At 37.8% G+C, this 19,058-nt stretch overlaps 1 protein-coding gene across 7 annotated transcripts in view; it reads right to left on the bottom strand.

Annotated features, from left to right (window-relative positions):
• The window catches only part of BTRC (beta-transducin repeat containing E3 ubiquitin protein ligase), a 120,129-nt gene that overhangs the window by 95,234 nt on the left and 5,837 nt on the right, over nt 1–19,058 (bottom strand). For 4 of the 7 annotated variants that reach the window (XM_085064990.1, XM_085064995.1, XM_085064991.1 and 1 more), the window contains exon 2: nt 8,053–8,121. The exons of the other annotated variants lie outside the window; for them this stretch is intronic. In XM_085064990.1, coding sequence (XP_084921116.1) covers nt 8,053–8,121 — 69 coding nt within the window. The remainder of the gene's footprint in view (nt 1–8,052; nt 8,122–19,058) is intronic. 7 annotated transcript variants of the gene reach the window in all.

The raw sequence follows: 19,058 nt of genomic DNA, 5'->3' as shown, positions 1-19,058 counted from the left end.
AACACTCACTTTTGTACTGTCAGCTCCACAAACAAGGGACTGGCCTCAATGTTCATGACTTTAAAGCTGACTGACAAAATCCTCTCCTGAACTCAAGTCAATCTACATCGATTCATCAAAACAAAGATACAGAGGCACGGTGCTTGGACTACAGCCAAACAGGAATGCTGGTATTGCTTGCTAAGTACTGGGCCAGGATGCAGCAATCTCTTTACTTTCCTAACTCCCAGTTGCATTAATACTTCGGATGTCTGCACAACTTTCAGACCCAGAGAAGCAAAGCATTTATTTAGAAAAGCTAAGCATCTTTAATACGCATTGAGTGGCATAAAATAGGGAATTATTTGATGAAAAACACAATTTCTTTTTCCAATTGATTTTAAAATCCCACTCCCTGAACTCTGAAATGTATTTTCCCACTAAATAAATACAGGGAGTACAGTTTCAAACAAGACCAGCATCCTCCTTCTGACAGAGGCTAGTTCCAGCTGCTCCACTGGTGATTAAAATGGGTTTGCCTTATTTTGAATTTAAATAGGCTAGAGGCATTCACAGCCACTGCCTGAGCTGAGTGGAAAGCAACTATGAGCTGAAGGGAAGATGTATTTTAACCTTTTCAATTATTCTTGTAACTATATTGCAAGAACATTCTTTGACTACATCAGATGTTCTGCCTCTAATAGTCTACCCTCTCTTCCAATTATCTGATGTCCTAAAGACAAATTTCAATACACACTCAATGACTAAATTTTTGCCAGTGCTAAAAATTGGTTATTTACTTTATTTGCTATTGCATTACAAGATTATACATTACCATTTCAGACTGGGTTTTTCTTATCAAATTTGTTCTCTTCTAGTCCTTCAGCAAATACAATATACTAAGGGTAACTAACACAGTTTTAGTAAATTGTGTTACAGGTCAGAAATATATCACCTTGCCCTGTAAAACTAAGTGGCTCTACACAGAGAAAAAAAAGTTCTTGCAGTACTACAATTCAGAACTATAGTGCACAGGTATGAAAGCATAAACTGACTATACTGAGCTCATTGTAAAATGAGAACGACCAAAAGAAAAATCAAACAAGAGTTGAACCATATTTTTTTTTATAATCACTCCTGAGAAATTAAACAGTAGTACAGAATGAGTGCCTTTAACTGTGGCACATTTTAACATAGTGAGGTATTGCCTACTACCCCTGTATGAACCCTGTACTACCTTTATGATAACCTGTGCACTTAAAACACCTTTGATTTACAGGTAGCATAACATATTTTTGTACATCTTCACAAGTTAGTGACAAAGCCAAAGAGGAAACCAAATTTTTTCCCCACGAGCTGGTATTTGGTCTACTGTACATAATACTAGTTTCAGATGCTAGCCACATCTATTTCACTCCTTCCCTAGTTCAGAATTATTTCCCTTCTAGTACAGCATCCAGTGCCTTATGTAGGTGAACTCTAAAGATAAACCAATAACAATTTCTAACTATTACAAAAACCAGGACAAGAGGGGGAAAGTGGCCCTAGAAATTCTATCACCCAAACTGTAGCAGCTAAAACACAAGGGGTGCTCTGAAGAGTTATTAGAAGTATATAAAGCAGATGTGAGCTTGATAGAAGGAGACAGATCTTTCCCCACCTCTTTTTTTCATCACTTCAGAATGCAAATATGGGATGGCGGGCAAGAACAATTCTCCCTGAAAGTTTCTTTCACGCTACTGTTTCCTGCATGCTCTATAAAATCTGATTCTCAGGAAATGTGCCTTAATCCTTTATCAAAGATGCTCAGACGTTACTGGGATTCCTAATATTCGGAATTATTTTTGTCATGTACCACAAAAAAATGGAGAACAAGCCCCAGTGCCTTTCAATCTCACTCAGTTCCTCTTATACTTTTTTTGGCCACACAGTTAACCAAGCCAGTGCCAAAAATACAACACACATCACTTTCACATTGTGTCCAGTCTGCTCTATTCCTGTCACCACAGAATGCAATACGTTGCATGAAACATATCAGAACAGGCAGCTGCTGTTTACATTACAAATGTTGGTCTCGTGAAACTTTATAACAATTCCAGAAATTTACTACTGGCTAAAAAATGATTTTGTATCCTTTCTTTGGCCCACTTTTCATTCTTTTAACCTCTCACATACATATAAAAATGAAAAGGTATCTCTTATTTTTCCATCTACTGTCCTGAGAGGTGTTTTCTGATTAAATAGATGTAAGTATAAAAAGAAAATATTCCCAGTGCATCTTGTATACTTTCACAATTAAAAAAACCCTGCCATATGTATTTCACTTTTTAGCTTTGGTGGCTCTTCTTACCTGAAAAAAAAGTATATAATACAACTTCTAAAAAACCTGCCAAAATGGAATGAGAATATTCTTTTATTATTTATTTTAGTAGATTTAGTGGGGCTTAGTTTTTTTCTTTTCCCCCTATCCCAGCAATGGATACAAGGCATACTAAATACATAATTACATGAGAGAGTCACATAGCTTTCAAAGGAGCCATTCGAGTGAATTGTGTAAATAATATGCCTTTAAAAACCCTAACATATGAATACAGATTTACCAGTTATGAAGTAGTTATATACCTGAGAGACAAGAATATGCATTTTAAAAAAATTCTACCCAATTATAAACTTACCAAGGAGACTAGCATGTCTCAGAGCAAATTAATACTTTTATAACTTTCTCCAAAAGTTTTTTGCCTGTTTTCATTTGAAAATAGGAAAAACATTAAAAGCTGTAAGTCTTAATTAAGACCAAAAAAATAGTCAAAGCCATACAGTTAAAATTTGCACCTCCTTACACCTCAGACCAGCTTTCCACACTTACAACCAGGTAATTCTGACTCTGTCACTGGCAGTTTTTCTTGAAAGTCTTTCCACACTAAAAGAATTAATTTATAAAGAGGCAACTGTAGTAATCCTTGGAGTGTGACCATGGGAAGGATCTCGCAGGGCTCAACTAGCCCACCAACTGTCAGCTCTTCTAGCTGCTCATACTGCACCAGAATCGTGAAGGGCCAGATGCAGTTGCTGTCACAGCCAGTGCTTTGCACAATTCCTCACCTTCTATTATGTTCAGACACCTTGGTCACAGCTCCACAAGCATGTATGGGATGATTCAAAGCGGTTTGTGCTCCTGTTTTGTCATAACATAAGCTGAGCTATCTCATTAAATACCCTTGGACCATTTTTCACGAACTGCAAATCAAGCAAACCAACATTTCACTTTGGAAAGCTGAGCATATGTTTCTGGGACAACTAGGGTCTGACTTCCAAACAATTAGGTCTCACAAATCAGAGGCTGAAACATGCTACTAGGATTCAATTATAAAACTCTTCCTAGATTCCAAACATAGGTAATACTGAATTTCTTACCCTGGTACAGATCACTGACTTCAGTGCAGCAGGTATTTTCCCCTTCACCCTCAGGGTGTTACCACATTCTGCCAGCTTTGCTGTGCTCACAGAGCTCCAACTGCTGTAAAGGGTTCCTTTTCCTTCAGCCTCCCACTTTGTGTGTAATTGCTCAGTAAATTTTCCTTAACATACGTATTATGCAAACTCTTCTCTAATCTTCTGGTAACTCCCTAGCTAACAGTAACTTTTTACAAGATACTCCAGTTCACTAACTACTTTTAAATATCAAAGATAAGACACGTGGAAAAGGATTTACATATTCAGATTATCCAAATAATAACTTACCTGAGTGGGATCCGGGAGGATCAAATCACAGCTTTTAGGTAAATGTTTGTGAAGAAATGTTTTCCCCAAAGAGTGGTTACTGGAGTTCAACCTCTGTGATTTCACATCAACAGAAATTACACGCCCCAGCAAGGGGCCAACTTCCATCTATAAGGTGTACAAGATCCTCAGTTGCCAAGTGCTTGAGGGAACTTGTATGGATCACATCTGAACTAGACAATACTAATGTTTTCATAATTATAGCTCTTTAATGCTTGAAGCTGATAAATATAAACCAGTGCAGCTGCAGAGCTTTAAGACTCAGGTGCCATACCCTTCTTTAAGGAGTAAAACATGCAGGGACTTGTGTGTGCTTCTTTAAACAACACCAAAGATGGCAGTGCTAAAAACAAGCCCTATGCAAACTGACTAAGAGCAATCTCACCAAGGTCTAAAGCATGAAACTACGTGAAGGCTTAAAATGGAGATCTTACAAGACAAGTGCACTTGGCTCTTTGGTAAGCAAGAAAACATAGCTTCTACTAAGCTCCATCATGTCTGATGATTTTAGAGGTATCTTCCAAATTTAGTGATTCTGTAATTCTGTGTCCAAAGCCTGATCAATTCGAACCAATTTAAAATCTTATGAACGAATTCTTTGATGTAGGCATTCCGCACGAGTTTGGGCATAGCAAGTAACACAGCATTGTAAGGAATGGAACATTTCTAGAATTCTGTCTCTATTTTCATGACACAAACTGCAGAGAAAAAATCTACATTGATGAAGAGATGAAACGGAAGTTTCATTAGATTTTTCCCTCATCTCTAATTTTATTTAATTCCATAAAATCCCTCAGAGTTATTGTTATGCACCTACCACACAAAAGTGTTTCAAGGATAACTGATATGTCTGCATAGCACTTTGAGGAAATAAAATACTATGTGAGTGTCAAGTATTAATAAATGAACTGCAGAAAGAAATTTTATTTTGACTTTCCACCCAAGGAGTTAGTATCTGAATTTTGAAAAGCACATGGATCCACTGAAAATAGATGTTCTAGAAGTTAAGGAGAATATGCTAAATGACAAAATTACAAAACCAAAATATTTCCAGAATCATTGCATTTTTCTTTCAGGAAAGTGCAATTCTAGGAGAAGAATCCTGTTTTCCCCACAATCCTGGTTTTTACACCCTCTTTTCCAGCTGACTTGACTGAAGTGCAGACCATTAATATCTGAAGTGCCTTGTTTTGATTATACTGGCCTTTGCTGGTACCAATCTAGTTAAGGTATCACCAAGAATTTCCAGCATAAAACACATTTACAGGTTTATAACTTGGCTTTAAAAATTCTACTACAAAAAGACAGTGGGAGGCAGAAAGGCTCAGCTGAGTGCATTATATTACATATCCTATGTGATGCATACTTGCTCACAATGCTATGAAAAAGGGAGGGATTAGCTTTAACTCTGAATTACCATGTTTCAGAAGCCACCTAAAATGATACTTTTACTTCCCTGTTTATGTATTCAAAATAATGTTTTCTAAGTGTTTCAGCTAATTAGCTTCACTTGCCCAATTCCAGTTTGGCTTACATTACAGAAAGTGTCCATATAATATAGGAATTAGAATGTCATGTCCATTGACTGTATTTATACACAAACATTCCCTTCCTTTCTCCCTTCAGAAGTCCATTGTGGCTTGTCTCCAAAGGGTCAACATCTAGATAATGGGATGTTACAGACTGCTAGCAAGTCAAAAGCTTAAATGAAGATCAAGGCTGAACAAATCAACTGTAGATGTCTGCCTTTTTGTAGAAGACAAACAGGAAACAGCTAGAGTAAAGAGAACAGTGCAGGTTACTTAAAATGCTAGTCTTAAAGCAACATGTATTTCTGGCCATTGGTACTGTATTTCCTCTAGCCCACATAAGAACACAACACACTGCAGCACAGCAACATTGAATATAAAACCTGTCATTAAAGGGCAGAGGGTAATGGCATCAGTGTGGGCGACCCATGCTCAGGTAGTGTTCAACTATTATCTCCAGTTTAAGTAGGCTGAAAATACGCAAATCCAGCCAGCACTGGTTTTAGATAAAATTGTCAGTTTTATGGATATTTATAGTATGTGTCCAGTCTTGCAGAACTCCATCTTCCTCCACCTCATCTGTAATATAAACTGTTTTTAGTCCACATTAATACAATGTATTACTGGGATACTTCTCACATTCTGTGTAAGTCAGGCAGCGGATCAATACTCAGCCATGCTGAGGAAAAAAAAAATCATTAAGTTAGGATCCTGTTAAAAATACAGACAACAGGAGAATAAACCTTATGCACAGCCCCCATTCCATCTGGATGCATATGCAGATTATGATTTTACATACATCAAAAGCGGCTTTCTTTTCAATACATAGTTTTAAAGCATCCTACAGCTAATATCTTTGATAGATATCCTATACCAAATCAATCTCACCTCAAAAAAATTTAACCTCTCTGCTTTTCATGAAAGTTCTTCCCACTCTTTGTATCAACTGCCTTACCCTTACACTTCCTGTGGTGAAATCACAGCACGAAACTGGAATAGCAAAGCTATTTCCACGACAGTATCTGCTGATGACAAGCACAGGTTTATAACTTTTTATTGGATCAAGGAGTAAGAAGATTGAGATAGACATTAGAACCAATATCAATAAACTAAAAATCAAATGGAAAGCATGCTTACAAAAATATTTCTTTTAAAAAGTGCAAGTTCTTCTGTTATTTGAGGTTGTCTAATATAAGTCTCCTTGGAAATTCTACTGTGCATTTCAGGCTTTTTTACCCCCTCGGTATTTCTCAGAGTCCAAAAAGCATATATCCCACCTGCATCAGAACACTTGTAATGTAAGGCTGGTCTGTTTGCCTCAGAAGTAAAAGGAAAACACAACAGCCACACAATCCTATTGTTCTCCCAACCCACATAAGAAACAGAAACTGATGCCATGCCCCATAGGTCAACAAACTTGAGCTCTGTGAGACAATAATTGCAGAGTTGAGATTCCTCGGAGACACCTTGCCTCCGGCTCAGCAAAGTTTAAATCAAGAAAACATAAGCTTCAGTGTCCCAACTGACCTTCACTAGTGTGGACTTGGAGTGAGAGAGAGAAATAGTCTCTCGGAAAGAAGCTCCAAAGCACACTTCACCTTTGCTGCACATCGCTCATTCAAAGAAATGGTTTGCAAATATAACACTCAATGCCCATCTTCTTAGAGGTGTTCAAGCTCTGCTCAGTTTCACAGAAGTCAATCTAAGCTGACAGCAGTAAGCAACTTACAAGCAGTAAGTAGTAACTTGCATGTGCAAGATACTGACACAAGACTGGAGACAATCAAAACCATCCTGTTAGCACCTTCCTGAAGCTCTCATATTTTAAGGAGATAGGCTGGTGCAGCTTTTCATTCTCACACTCTGCTCAAGTGACTTGGCTCTTTGTTTCTGTTGGGCTCACAGTACCATAGATCCCTTCACCACTATGTTTCGTCATTTCACAACTGCAGTTGCCATGACAACAGGATGCAGCTTATCTGTGCTGTTTTCATATTTCCAGTTTTTGTTGCCATAACAACACATTCTGGCTTTCTACAAAAACAGCAACTTCAAGCCCTGTATTCTCAAGGACACAGGATTCATCATATATGTATGTTCATCAGAGAAGAGATCTGTACAGGCCATTTGTAAATTAAGCTATTTTTTCTGAAGGGGGATTTTTCACTCACAAAAGTGAAAAGCTGACAGCAATTGCTAGAGGCAGACTGCTGAGACATCTAAAGCCTGGCCTTTAATAATAGCCAGAGTAATATAGCACTAGGCCACTTCCGAGTGGGGACTCCCCACAGTGTCAGACTGTGTCAAACTGCACAATTGTTATGTGATGTGAGTAAGTGTCCATACTTGATTCACCCAGGCAGATCTGAATTAGATGCTAGATGCAATTCTCTTGAGTTTTAACCCAGTGGCCTCCCCATTATTACCAGCACCACCACCATGCAGCTTTGTGTTTGAAGGCCCATTTTAATTCTGTAATTCAAGCTGTTGTTGTAGATTTGTTTTCAGACTCTGACCCTCTTCGCTTCCAGGTGACTGCATTTTGAACTTTTATTTACAGGAAATGCACATTCATCAGACTGGTGAGAAAATGTTATACAAACACAGCATGCATAAACACAAAACAGTGATGGCTATGAGGGGTATCAGCTAACATGGCACTGTAACTTCATTACACCCTCATTTATGTACTTCACTAATGAGACAAGCACAGGTGTCCAACACGGTCCCTCACATGAGATGAATAACAATAATACAGTCCAACCTGCTTTAGCCATGCTTGGTATCCAGAAGATATAAGTTGGAATCCATCTTTTGGCATGTGTATTCGGGGCTAGGAGAGAATAGACATAAAGAGAGACCTCCTTTTACACTGGGACCTAGCTAACCTAAGTCTAAATTCTGGAGCATTTTAAACAATGAAATTTTTTTTAAACCACATATGAAGGTTTAGTCCCCAGATTAGTTCTTGTTTACTGCTCTGATATCAGCTGCTTTAAGAACACTTCTTTAATAAGTCACCATTTTTACATTTTCCACCATTTTACATTTAAATTCAGTATATATAGGGTTTGTTTTTTTTTAATTTCCACAAAAACGCACTTGGATAAGCACAGCCTCTGTGGTGGGTGCAACAGCAAAGACTAATGGTCATTAATGCTTTTGACACTACATAAAGCAAATGGTGTCAAAACAGCAGTAGTCAAGCTATGAGTGTTTTCACAGTCACCATCTTCCACACAGTCAGACCAGACATTGGACAACATGAAGAGATTACAGAGAATTCCTGAAGAGGTGCAGCCTTAATACCAGGGTAACAGGAAACTGTACTCACACAGAACCATAAATTATGCCTCAAATCAAAAGACAAATATAATCTTCTCCCCATTTACTGTTTCCATGCTTTATTGGGTTGAAGAAAAGGCAAGACATCCAATTGCTCTAGAAGCACAAAACATACACAGTATAACTTACAGCTAGGAAAAAGTATGCAACAAAACCCAAGCCACTGCCTGGCAGGATATTCATTTGTAGTTCAAAGATACTCTCACACTCAGGTGGATTCCCCCTGCCCCCCAAAAAGGAGATGCTTAGAAAATAAAATCACATCTAAGCAACAGGACCAGACAGGACATCCACAAACACCAAGTCCAGAGATCTTTCTTACTCCTAGAAACTACTTCACAATCCCTTTCTTAATTCACAGTACTTCCCCTCCAAATCAGATGTACGCCCCTACCACTCCTCCTGGAAGGCTGGAAAAAGCTTTCTCATTTTCAGAAAGGCTCTGTTGAAGGTGAGTTTACTCTCATTTGATCTTGAGTCAACACAATATTTAGTTTGTACAAACTGCATCCACTTTGGTACTTGTAACATCAAAAAAATACAATACTTCAGTGAGAAAAAATGTGTTATGGCTGAATGACGAACCTTCACACCTATGGTGGGCAGTCCAGCCTTGGAATTTGAAAATAAGAACTAGAACAGACTAAAATCTTTTCCTCTAAAGAGAAGGACACATTCAGGATTTTTCAGTATACTTTGAGCACTAGTTATTTTTGCTTCTCTCCAGTTTGAATTTAAATCCTCCTAAATCTTTCAAAGTAGTAGTAAGATTACGCCATGGCGTCCTAGCCAATGATCTCAGTTGAACATGAATTTTAATAACCACCATTGTGCTGATAAATTAAAGTCAAGTATATCTGGTTACTGCATTCACCTGCTGTGTTTGGACTTGCAATGCTTAACACATTAACAAACTATGTTTTAGGAGACTTCTCACACAGCTAGAAGCATCATCCTCCAAGACCTAATCCTTCCTTCAGCACTAACGTCATGGGTGGTTAGTCTCTCTACGACTGTAAAATGAGGACAACACTCATTTAACCCACCTCACAGGTTTGCTGAGAGGAGCTGTTGACATTTCTATGTGCTTTGGAAATGGAAGAAACTATATGAAGTGCTGCATATCTAGCAAGACCACCACAGAAACACACATTTCACTTCTGGCTCAAGTGCTACAGTTGCTTTTTCAAAGTAGCACAGTGTAGTATGTATCTATCCAGGGGGTTAAAAAAGCCCTCATAAACAAGCAGAAATAACAATCTTTTGAAATCAGTGTCAGAAGTACAGAGTCCTGAATACCAGTCTCAGATGTGCCCAAGTTCACACAACATATTGTGAAAAATAACTTTATTTCTTACTGTTTCTGTCTCCTACCCTACAAATTAAAGGATAACAGTCAAGCTCTTTGGAGCAGCAGGCTGCTTAACATTTGCTAGCCCATCAGTCCAGAGGAGTCTGAATAATTGATTAAAGACACTGACTTAAACAATTTAATTTGAAGACACTGGTCCTGCAAATACGTAAGTGTATTAACAGATCTGTTGCCATCAACAGTATTTCTCTTAAGCTGAAGTGTTTCAAATATCAAAGATAAGACTGTATTTCTATTACTCTTACCAGCACATTTTTTTGTGACTTGAAAGTAAAGTTGCTTGAGTATCGTAATAAAAGCAATCAGGACTTTCGGCAGATTAGCAGCTACTGTAAACTCCATTTCTTTTTCAACGCTGACAAATTAAACATACTAATATGAGAAACTAAGACACATCACCCATCCCTCAATACTGTATTTGCAAAATCCTCTCAATGAGGTATGTCTCCTCCACATTTGAAGAGAAGCAAATTTTACCAGTATGAGGTGTGTGTGTGACTACCCACATACTGCTCCTTATGCCATTAAAGTGGACTATTTGCACAAGTGAGCTCCCCTTCACATCAAAACAAACACAACAGAAAAGCATGATTTAATTAAAATGTCACAGATTGACCATTGGCTTAATTTTTTACAACCAATCTCCTAAGTTCTGAATTTCTATGGTTATCCAAGGTACACTGTAAATGACCCCTAGGAATGCATTCTTCAGGAGAGAGAGGCAATTAAAGTAGTACATCTGGTTAAAATATTTTGATTTGCAGTATCCCAGTGACAGCAAACAAGACTATAAGAGGACTGTCAATTAAAATAAAATAAAATTGCTCCTCTTCCCCCCAGCCTTAAAAAAATGTGGGACACAGAAAACTGTCTTGTTTGAAAACTGTAATAATTTATCAATCAACACTAAACTCTTCCATGATTATGATCCATTCAAAGCAATTCCACCAGCAATACAATTAATTGCCCAGCAAGACCTACTCATTTTTGTATTTTCATGAGTACACATCGTTTATGCTCATGGTTCAATACCATTCATAAGCACAGTATTTTCTCTTAGCATCTGCTCCAGCACTTTCCATGACTAGAAGTCACGCTGCTAGGGGAATTTTGCTCTTTTTCAATAGCATCGACAGCTATTGCTTTCCTCAAAAAGTAACTCTGAAAGCACTCTAAACTGCTAATTTCTATCATGCTATTTTTTGAATATTTCACATTTTGATCTAGGTGAGTGACTAATTTGTAATATAAGCTAGTCTACTTTCTTTCCCAAGACATTAATGTTTATTATTGAGGCCTTGCTTTAAAAATGAGCCTTCCACTACCACAGATGGCTTATTCCACAACCATCAGCAACTTACAGTTCTGAAATGCAATTTTACTCTGTATGGAATCTTTACTCTCTCTCTCTCTAGTCTTTCTGATGCCAACAGAACTTGTTATCTATACATTAGCCATATATGAAAATTATTATATATATATTGCAACTGTCTATAAACTGGAGAGCCAAAATAGCTTACTTTGCTCATCTCTTTGTCTGCAACCCCTGGCTTTTTTCCTTTAGTAACCTATTCTTCCATTTTTAATCCATTTGATTTCTGCAGTCCCTAGCAAGGCCCAGAACAACAAAAAGATTTTTGAGAACAAGTCGGTAATTTAAAATTCAGTGGTACCCTCTCCACTTCTCTACAAAAGCTGATTTTCAGAGGACATTTAATTACAGGCCTGAGTTCCTATTTTCTAAGCCTAAACACAACCCCTGAAGGCTTACAAGATTTGAGTCACAGCTGGAGCTGTGGTTACTATACAGTTTAAATATCAGCCTCTTTACTGTGCAATTTGTTTCGAAAATCAAATCAGATGCTGTGTCATAAACAAGTGCTAATTAAGTACTGAGCGGAAATTGGGCTTTTTTGTGCAAGAAGGGTTCTTAAATATCTGCATCTTCACTTCCATAAGAAAGGATAAATATGTCAAGAATGATAATTATAAAAGGAAACCTACTATGCTACTTCCAAGGCAGTACTGCTGCTTCTGCATTTCATCTGCTTCCATGTAAGAAGAAATGAGAGAGGAAAACAAGTTGAGACCCTTATGAAATATGTACTACAGATCTTATTAATCTGATCATATCACCCATAATGCTCGCTTTTCCCTCCAAGAAGACATTCACTCTGAGTTTCCATCACATAGGATTTAAACAAGCAAACTAAACCCATCTCTCTTTCTCACTGCAAAGCAATAATGAAGCTACTTATATTACCATTTCTTTGAAGTCATGATCTACACACAGTATTTATCTGACAACAGCATTTAATTCATTAGATATAACACCTTGTTTGATAAATATCAAGTGAAGAACAGGAATAATGCATTTTAATAGTCTGAAGGTTGCCTCTGAGTAACAATATTCATGACTCCATTAACTAAGAGGCTCTCGGCTACAAAGGCAGAATTAGATCTGTCAGTCACTGACATGGAAGGGCATGGCCAGTTGCACTGAAGATTGTCCAGTTGAGATGACTTCCACAGCAAAGGAAAGTATCCCCTGTGGCCTAGAACTTGTAATGAGTTTGCATCCATTACAGCAATAAACTGAATTTCTATTACAGAATATACAACTTCATGGCCCAAACAGATCCCTGACTCTACTGCCCAAAGCAATACTCAAAATAAGGCACAGTTAGATCTGTGGACTCTAATTCAACAAAACCAAACACATGAATTCAAAATCTTTCATTGTTACTAGGAGAAAAACCCATGAGCTCTCTGATCCTAAAACCATGAGTTGCCAATATTTAAGTGTGCCCTTTGTGAGATTTTGCAGAAAGAATGAACAAACACTAAGTCAGCTGACTGTCAGGTCTCACAGTTTGATACAAACTCCTTCAGAAGGACACAGCACTCCTGAACAGTAGGCTTTGACTGCCTGCGAACTTAATGAGTTCACCGCACGTGGTGAACATGGCTACTCCAGCTCTTTAATGAATCTGCCTGAGTTTGTCGACTGAGATCTGCTCAAAACCAACTCCCACTGGAGAGTGTCTATTTATACTGCTTGACAGATAAACAGATGCAAGGTTTTTTTATATCTTGCAAGAGCAGCAGCAACCAGGTAAACTACTTTTGTAACATGAAACACCTGGATACCTTCTTTAGGGCTCACAAAAATACTAAGCTACAGTACTGAAAACCAAATGGAGACCCATGACAGCACTACATTAATCTCTGAACAAAGTAACAGCAAGATCCACAAACATGCTTACTCCAGCAGTGTGGAGATGCTCTTTGTGCCCATGCTTGGTTTCACAACCATTTGACATTTTAAGTATCAAATTCAAGTGCTATATCCAGTCTCCTTCAAGACTGCAAGATCTGTGGTGAAGAGAAGTTCCATTTCTCATGCTCCTTTCTGAATTTGTGCCAGGTAAGCATCCAACAAAAACAGTGACATTCACAATGCAAGCATTATGTATAAAATAGCAGCTGGAAGCTTGTCCAGAGATCAACAAAATGAAGCTGCTGCCTTCCAAGTATCTTGTCTCTTTTTTCTAAGTCCATAGAAAAGTCAGAAAGCTCACCCGGATTCTAATTTTCCACTGAAATTCAGACCATCAGGAAGAGAAAGTCCTGTACTTCAAAAAGAAAATAAAGCCAAGGTAAACAAAATTAAGTTTGGAAAACTACAATCTCCATAATCAGCATAAGAGTGTACAGTGTTAACTTTCACCTTCTCAATCTTCTGCTGAATTTTCAGATAGCAGACAAAAAAGCACACAGGAGAGATGGGTAACAGATCTGTGCCAACTATCCTGGAAGGAAATCTGCAGCTCACACATTAAGCAGACAAATTTGTAAAAGGAATACCATTTTTTTCTAAAGAGAAGGAAACACTTTCAAGAGCCGACTCCTACATTCAGCCACATTTTCTGCTTAGCTACTGAGCTCTTGTCTTCTGAGCAGGCTCCAGCACTAGCCAAACATTTTCCTGTTCAATAAAGTAACCAAAACACTTCCTTTTTGCAGCAATGGCCATTCTGTCCCAATACATTTCCCTTACAAAGCACTCTGCTACAATTACAGGGCAGGACCTTTTCACCCATCAGAAGTGACTCAGAATCTGTAACTAATTGCCTCAAGAACTTACCAAAATATATTAAATTTCTTTTCCTTATGTAAATACCCTGTACTGAATTCAGCTCCATGACAGTTCTCAACTCCTGCCACAGGATGCAAATGTTCCTTTGCTTGACTTAACTAGAGCAAACTCCTCCTTCAACCAAGAAACACCAAAGCATCACCTGCTGCCTTGGAGGACTACAATGCCTGAATGAAGCGGAGACAACAGTGGCAGCTGAAGACACCTAATGGGAAGCATCCCCAAGCAGGACAACCATGTGTAGTTCTTACCAGAACCAATCTAAAATGTTAGAGAAATGACTGGCCAAAAAAGTAAAAAAATAAATCAAAAACACAAAAAGCAAACAGTATGTCCTGTCTCCCAAGAAAGGAAATCTACTGAGACTGAGTATCAGTAGATACTGATAACTATTGCCAAAATGAAGCAGTCACCATGGGAAGCTAAGTAAATCTACTCCCAATTTAGAACAAATGGGAATTAGTGCTAGACTAACCCAATCTTCTTCTTTAAGAAGATCACTAAAGTCCAGACAAATTACAAGTAGTTAAGCATTCAATAGATGACATGTAGGAAGTTACTAGTTAAAATGAAGAGGATTAGGATTAATACTGCAGTTATAAGGAGGCTAAGAAACTAAAAACGGTAGAGCATCACAGGCAATTTAGAAAAAGGAACCATCAAGCTGTACAGAGAATGATCCTTGCTGAAATCTATTATTACTCGTGAAATTAAGGTTAATTAGTCTCATTAATGGCTAAAAAACTCCAATAATTACTGATGTGCTAACGAAATTAAAGAAGCATCAGAAATATATGGCACAGAGCATCTTGAAGATTTGGTAACAGAACTGACACATGATGCATATAAATCAAGAAGTTACATTATTTCCATTATAAATTAGGAACTCAGGAACTGAGAAGACAGAAAGAGGCCCCGAGATATGTTAGTCTTTAGATAATAATGCCTCACCCATAAGATGTGGCCACAGAAATGGCAAATACTACTATAGGATATTGTATAAAGTAAAAAAATTCCCAGAAGAGAGGAATTAGGATTACTGCTAGTATAAGGAATCCATAAAATATTCCCTGGAATGTTCTATATAGCTCTGGTCATTCAGGTTTCAGGGAGACTAATCAGATTCTGCAGCTGCTTCAAAAGGGCTACAAAGATGATCACAAGTTACAGGAAATGTCTTATGACAGAAGGAAAAATAAATTTAAAAATGCTGGTTTAGCCTGACCAGATCCAGCTCAGAGCAGAATATGATTGCTTCCCACAAATATCTGCAGATGAAAACAGGAGAACAAGGAGAGCTGTTTAAGCTCAAGGACATTGGCATATGAACAAATGAGAATGAATTAGCCATGAATGGAGTTAACCAGGAAAATAAGAACTAGGATTCTGACTTTCAAAATAGTCAAATTTGGAATAGCTCTGCAATGGCACAGCAATGAGAATTCCACTCAGCAACTGCTTTCAGTAGCTTGCAAAAGCTTTAGAGACTACATTGGCTGCCAATATCAGACCCGAACCCATGCTCCACAAGACCTATTCCAATCCAACACTGAGATGTCTCTTGTCACTGACAGGCTCTTTATAGTCTCTGCACAAAGTCTTATTTTAGGTTCAGTAAGATTATAGATACATAGGATTATTTTCTTGCTAGTAAAAAACTTGCAGGGTATTTATGCTTGCTTATAGAAACAGCTGTAACAAAGTACTAAAGCAATAAACTTCACTGAAGTCATCCCAGTCAAGAGAAGGAAAAATAAAAAGGGAAAAGTTACAAAAAGAAAAGAGAATGTAGTTTTTTGTCCTTTTCAACACATTAATAACAGAAAACACCTTCTGTCATATTTGAAGAGGCTGTTAACATTACTTGGATTTCTTTAGAAAATGGTTGAGATGCTTCCAAGACCCATCTCCTAAAACAAGATCGATCCATCGTTTCTTGAGACTACACCCACTTCTCATTGTTCTAATTTGCAGGAGATGAATGATAGCTGGCTGCATTTCTCAATCATGCTGAGAGTTTTGGCATATAAGAAGGAAGGGCATTGAGCAGACCCAATGAACAACCCCCCTGGAGAATTGCCAACATCTTCCTAATAGACAGAATTCAAGGCCAACTATCCATAAACTAAAAGCAACTCCCACATAAACACTGCTCCATTCTGCATTGCTCTCACAATAAATTACAAATGATGTGTGTAGAGAGAGAGACTGACTGCATTGTATGACAGACTTTCATGATAGACCATTTTTCTATGAAACAACTAGAGACTGTTCTGGTTGCTGTACAGGAAAACATGGAAACATTCCAACTCTTTTCTATTCAGCATACAGTCCAGCCCTGATTAGTATCAAAGCAAAGACCACCATCACCTTTCTCCACAGTGTTTAATCCATCTCCCTATATTTACGGGGGGTGAAAAACCCTCAAATCTTTAAGAATAACTATGTCCTAAGGTGGAAACATCATGAAAGAGTATTCCTACAAACAGAAAAATCCCATGTGGGCACAAAATTCACACCAGAGTTCTGCACTGGCTTGTATTATCCAAATTCCCTTTCTACCATCTCCTTCACATCTGTTTTGCTGCAGGTGCTTCTGAAGATGATAGGTCCATCTAGACTATAGTCAGAAGAACACTTATTGTTCTGCTAACATACAACTGCACTTAAGAACTTCTTCATTCCTTTGTAGTATGCTCCTGCAACCTTTCCCTTCTCACCATGGGATGAAGAAAATTAAACCAGCATTAGGCCTTTTTGCTGTTTCTAGTCCAAACTGGTTAATCCAGTGGATTCTGCCAAGAGGCTGCATGGCTCCTGCCCACAGACTGTAAACACTTCGGTCCTTCCCTCAAGAAGACTGGAAAGACCCCTTGCTGAGCTTTCCCATTCTTCCTCATTCTCTCCTTTCTGTTGCTCTCATCAAAATGACTGCACAAGACGACCCCACTTTAGCAGTGGGGGAGGGAAAATTAAATCAGATGTTTCTCAATTTTTAGTACAGAGGAGGACTAGAAGCAACTAGAGAGTGCAAAATTATTATCAATCATTTGTTTCCAAGCAAAAACATTGTGGAAAAGTGAAATAATTTAAAACTGTAAGTCATCATCTCTGCTTCTGCACCCTTATGCCATCCCAGATAACAAATCTGGCTGTGCATGCACAGCAGCAAATAGGCTGAGCACTCATTGGTTAATGGGACCACAGAACTTACACATGAAAGAGAAAAAAAATGAATTTTAATGCAGTTTTTAGAAATACTTGTCATTGTTTTAGCATTGCCATTTAGCGAATGGGACCGATTTCTCTCTCAGTAGGGGATGATATTTTAATGATGTAACAATGTACTTCCCAGAAGAAAGACAAGCCTCATGAGGCAGATTAAAACTAAGAATATTCAGATCCCATTAAAATCAGACAGTTTCAAACCATTTTTAAAATTAATTTTGTTTAATGATAAAATGGGTTATCTTAACAGGTGGCTAGCCAATTGTAAAATTAACCAAAACATGGTCAGAAGCACAAGGCTAGCTATTACAAGAACTGGTTTCTTTGTATTCTGCCTTCTATTATCAGTGTACCGTATGACCCTATACAAATTCCTCTATTCCATGACCCTCAGCAAATGCCTGAGCTTCAGCTTTCTCTTTCTGCAAGCAGGGGTAGCATTTGTCCAATACCAGAGTTCCCCAGGACCTCAGAAAAAGAGGCATTAGAAAGCTCTGTTGTTTAATAAGCAGGAAATGCTTAATGCAATTCCCAGGATGTTTATTTTCAACCATTTCTGTGGCATCAAGAAGTTTTTCACAGCACTAATCAGTATCCTGTCAAGGAAACAGCTTCATGTTTGATTGCTTATTAATTGTATTTTGAGCACTTACTCTTTAGCTGCAGCCGCTGGACTCTGCTATGCTACAATTAATTTTCAGCTTCCACAGCTGAACACACAGTGGATTCAGCCCTTCTGTGCAAAATCACTTAAAATGTATAAAGAATATGCCTTGTTAAGCATCTCCTGAATTGTAAGCAGGAAATGAGGAAGACTGAAGAAAACATTCAGTATTGGAAACACCAGTTGAGTTTGCTACTGAGGACAATTAAATACTATACAAATCTCAACCAGCACGCATTCAGTTTGAGATGACAAAATGTAAGCAGACAAGGAAGTGAGAAAACAGCTTTTTCCATCTGTATCAATGAATTTAGCATGAAATTTTTATACAAAAAATCAAGTTGCTCAGCTTCCTGGTCTTAAATGTGACCTGATCATTTATATCTTAAATACTGTTGCAGTAATCACTGAGAAAATGAATATGACAAGAATATATGACGACCTATACAGATGAAAAAAAGTTAGTGGAATCCCTTCACACAATACTTAGTGAGAATTCCTAATTTCCAGGTTTAAATTACTCTCCTTGTAACAGAAAATAAGTCATTTTCATTAACATGTTTTATGAAACAAACAAACTACCAACACAGTAAAATCCATAGAAAACAAAATAGTGGATGAACATATTCATTTAACAAGCATATCCACTCGACATTTGTATGTCAGGAAATACTTTCTGATCCCCATTTAATAAGTTTTTAGAGGGTGAAGTAAATTTCAAATGAGACCAGACCAGGAAGTTTGCTCTGCCATTTAACTTTTTGTCTCATGTCATTATTTCTACTACCCCAGTGGCTGTTAGCACTGAAAATAAAGAAGAAAACAACATAACTTTATATTTTCATCTCATTTATGGCCCAGACATCAGAGCTTGGAGTATTTCCAGTGGCCAACCAAAGATGACCATTTGATTTTTTCATTAGACACCTCTTGAAGAGGTAATCTCTGAACACTGTACATTTCTACCTTACCTCTAGAGATGATACACCGCTATGGAATATT

The sequence above is a fragment of the Lichenostomus cassidix genome, chromosome 6 (genome assembly GCF_008360975.1).
Source record: "Lichenostomus cassidix isolate B80296 chromosome 6, HeHo_3.0, whole genome shotgun sequence".
NCBI lineage: Eukaryota > Metazoa > Chordata > Aves > Passeriformes > Meliphagidae > Lichenostomus > Lichenostomus cassidix.
The sequence above is the reverse complement of the archived record's forward strand: the minus strand, read 5'-3'. Positions and strand labels throughout refer to the sequence as shown.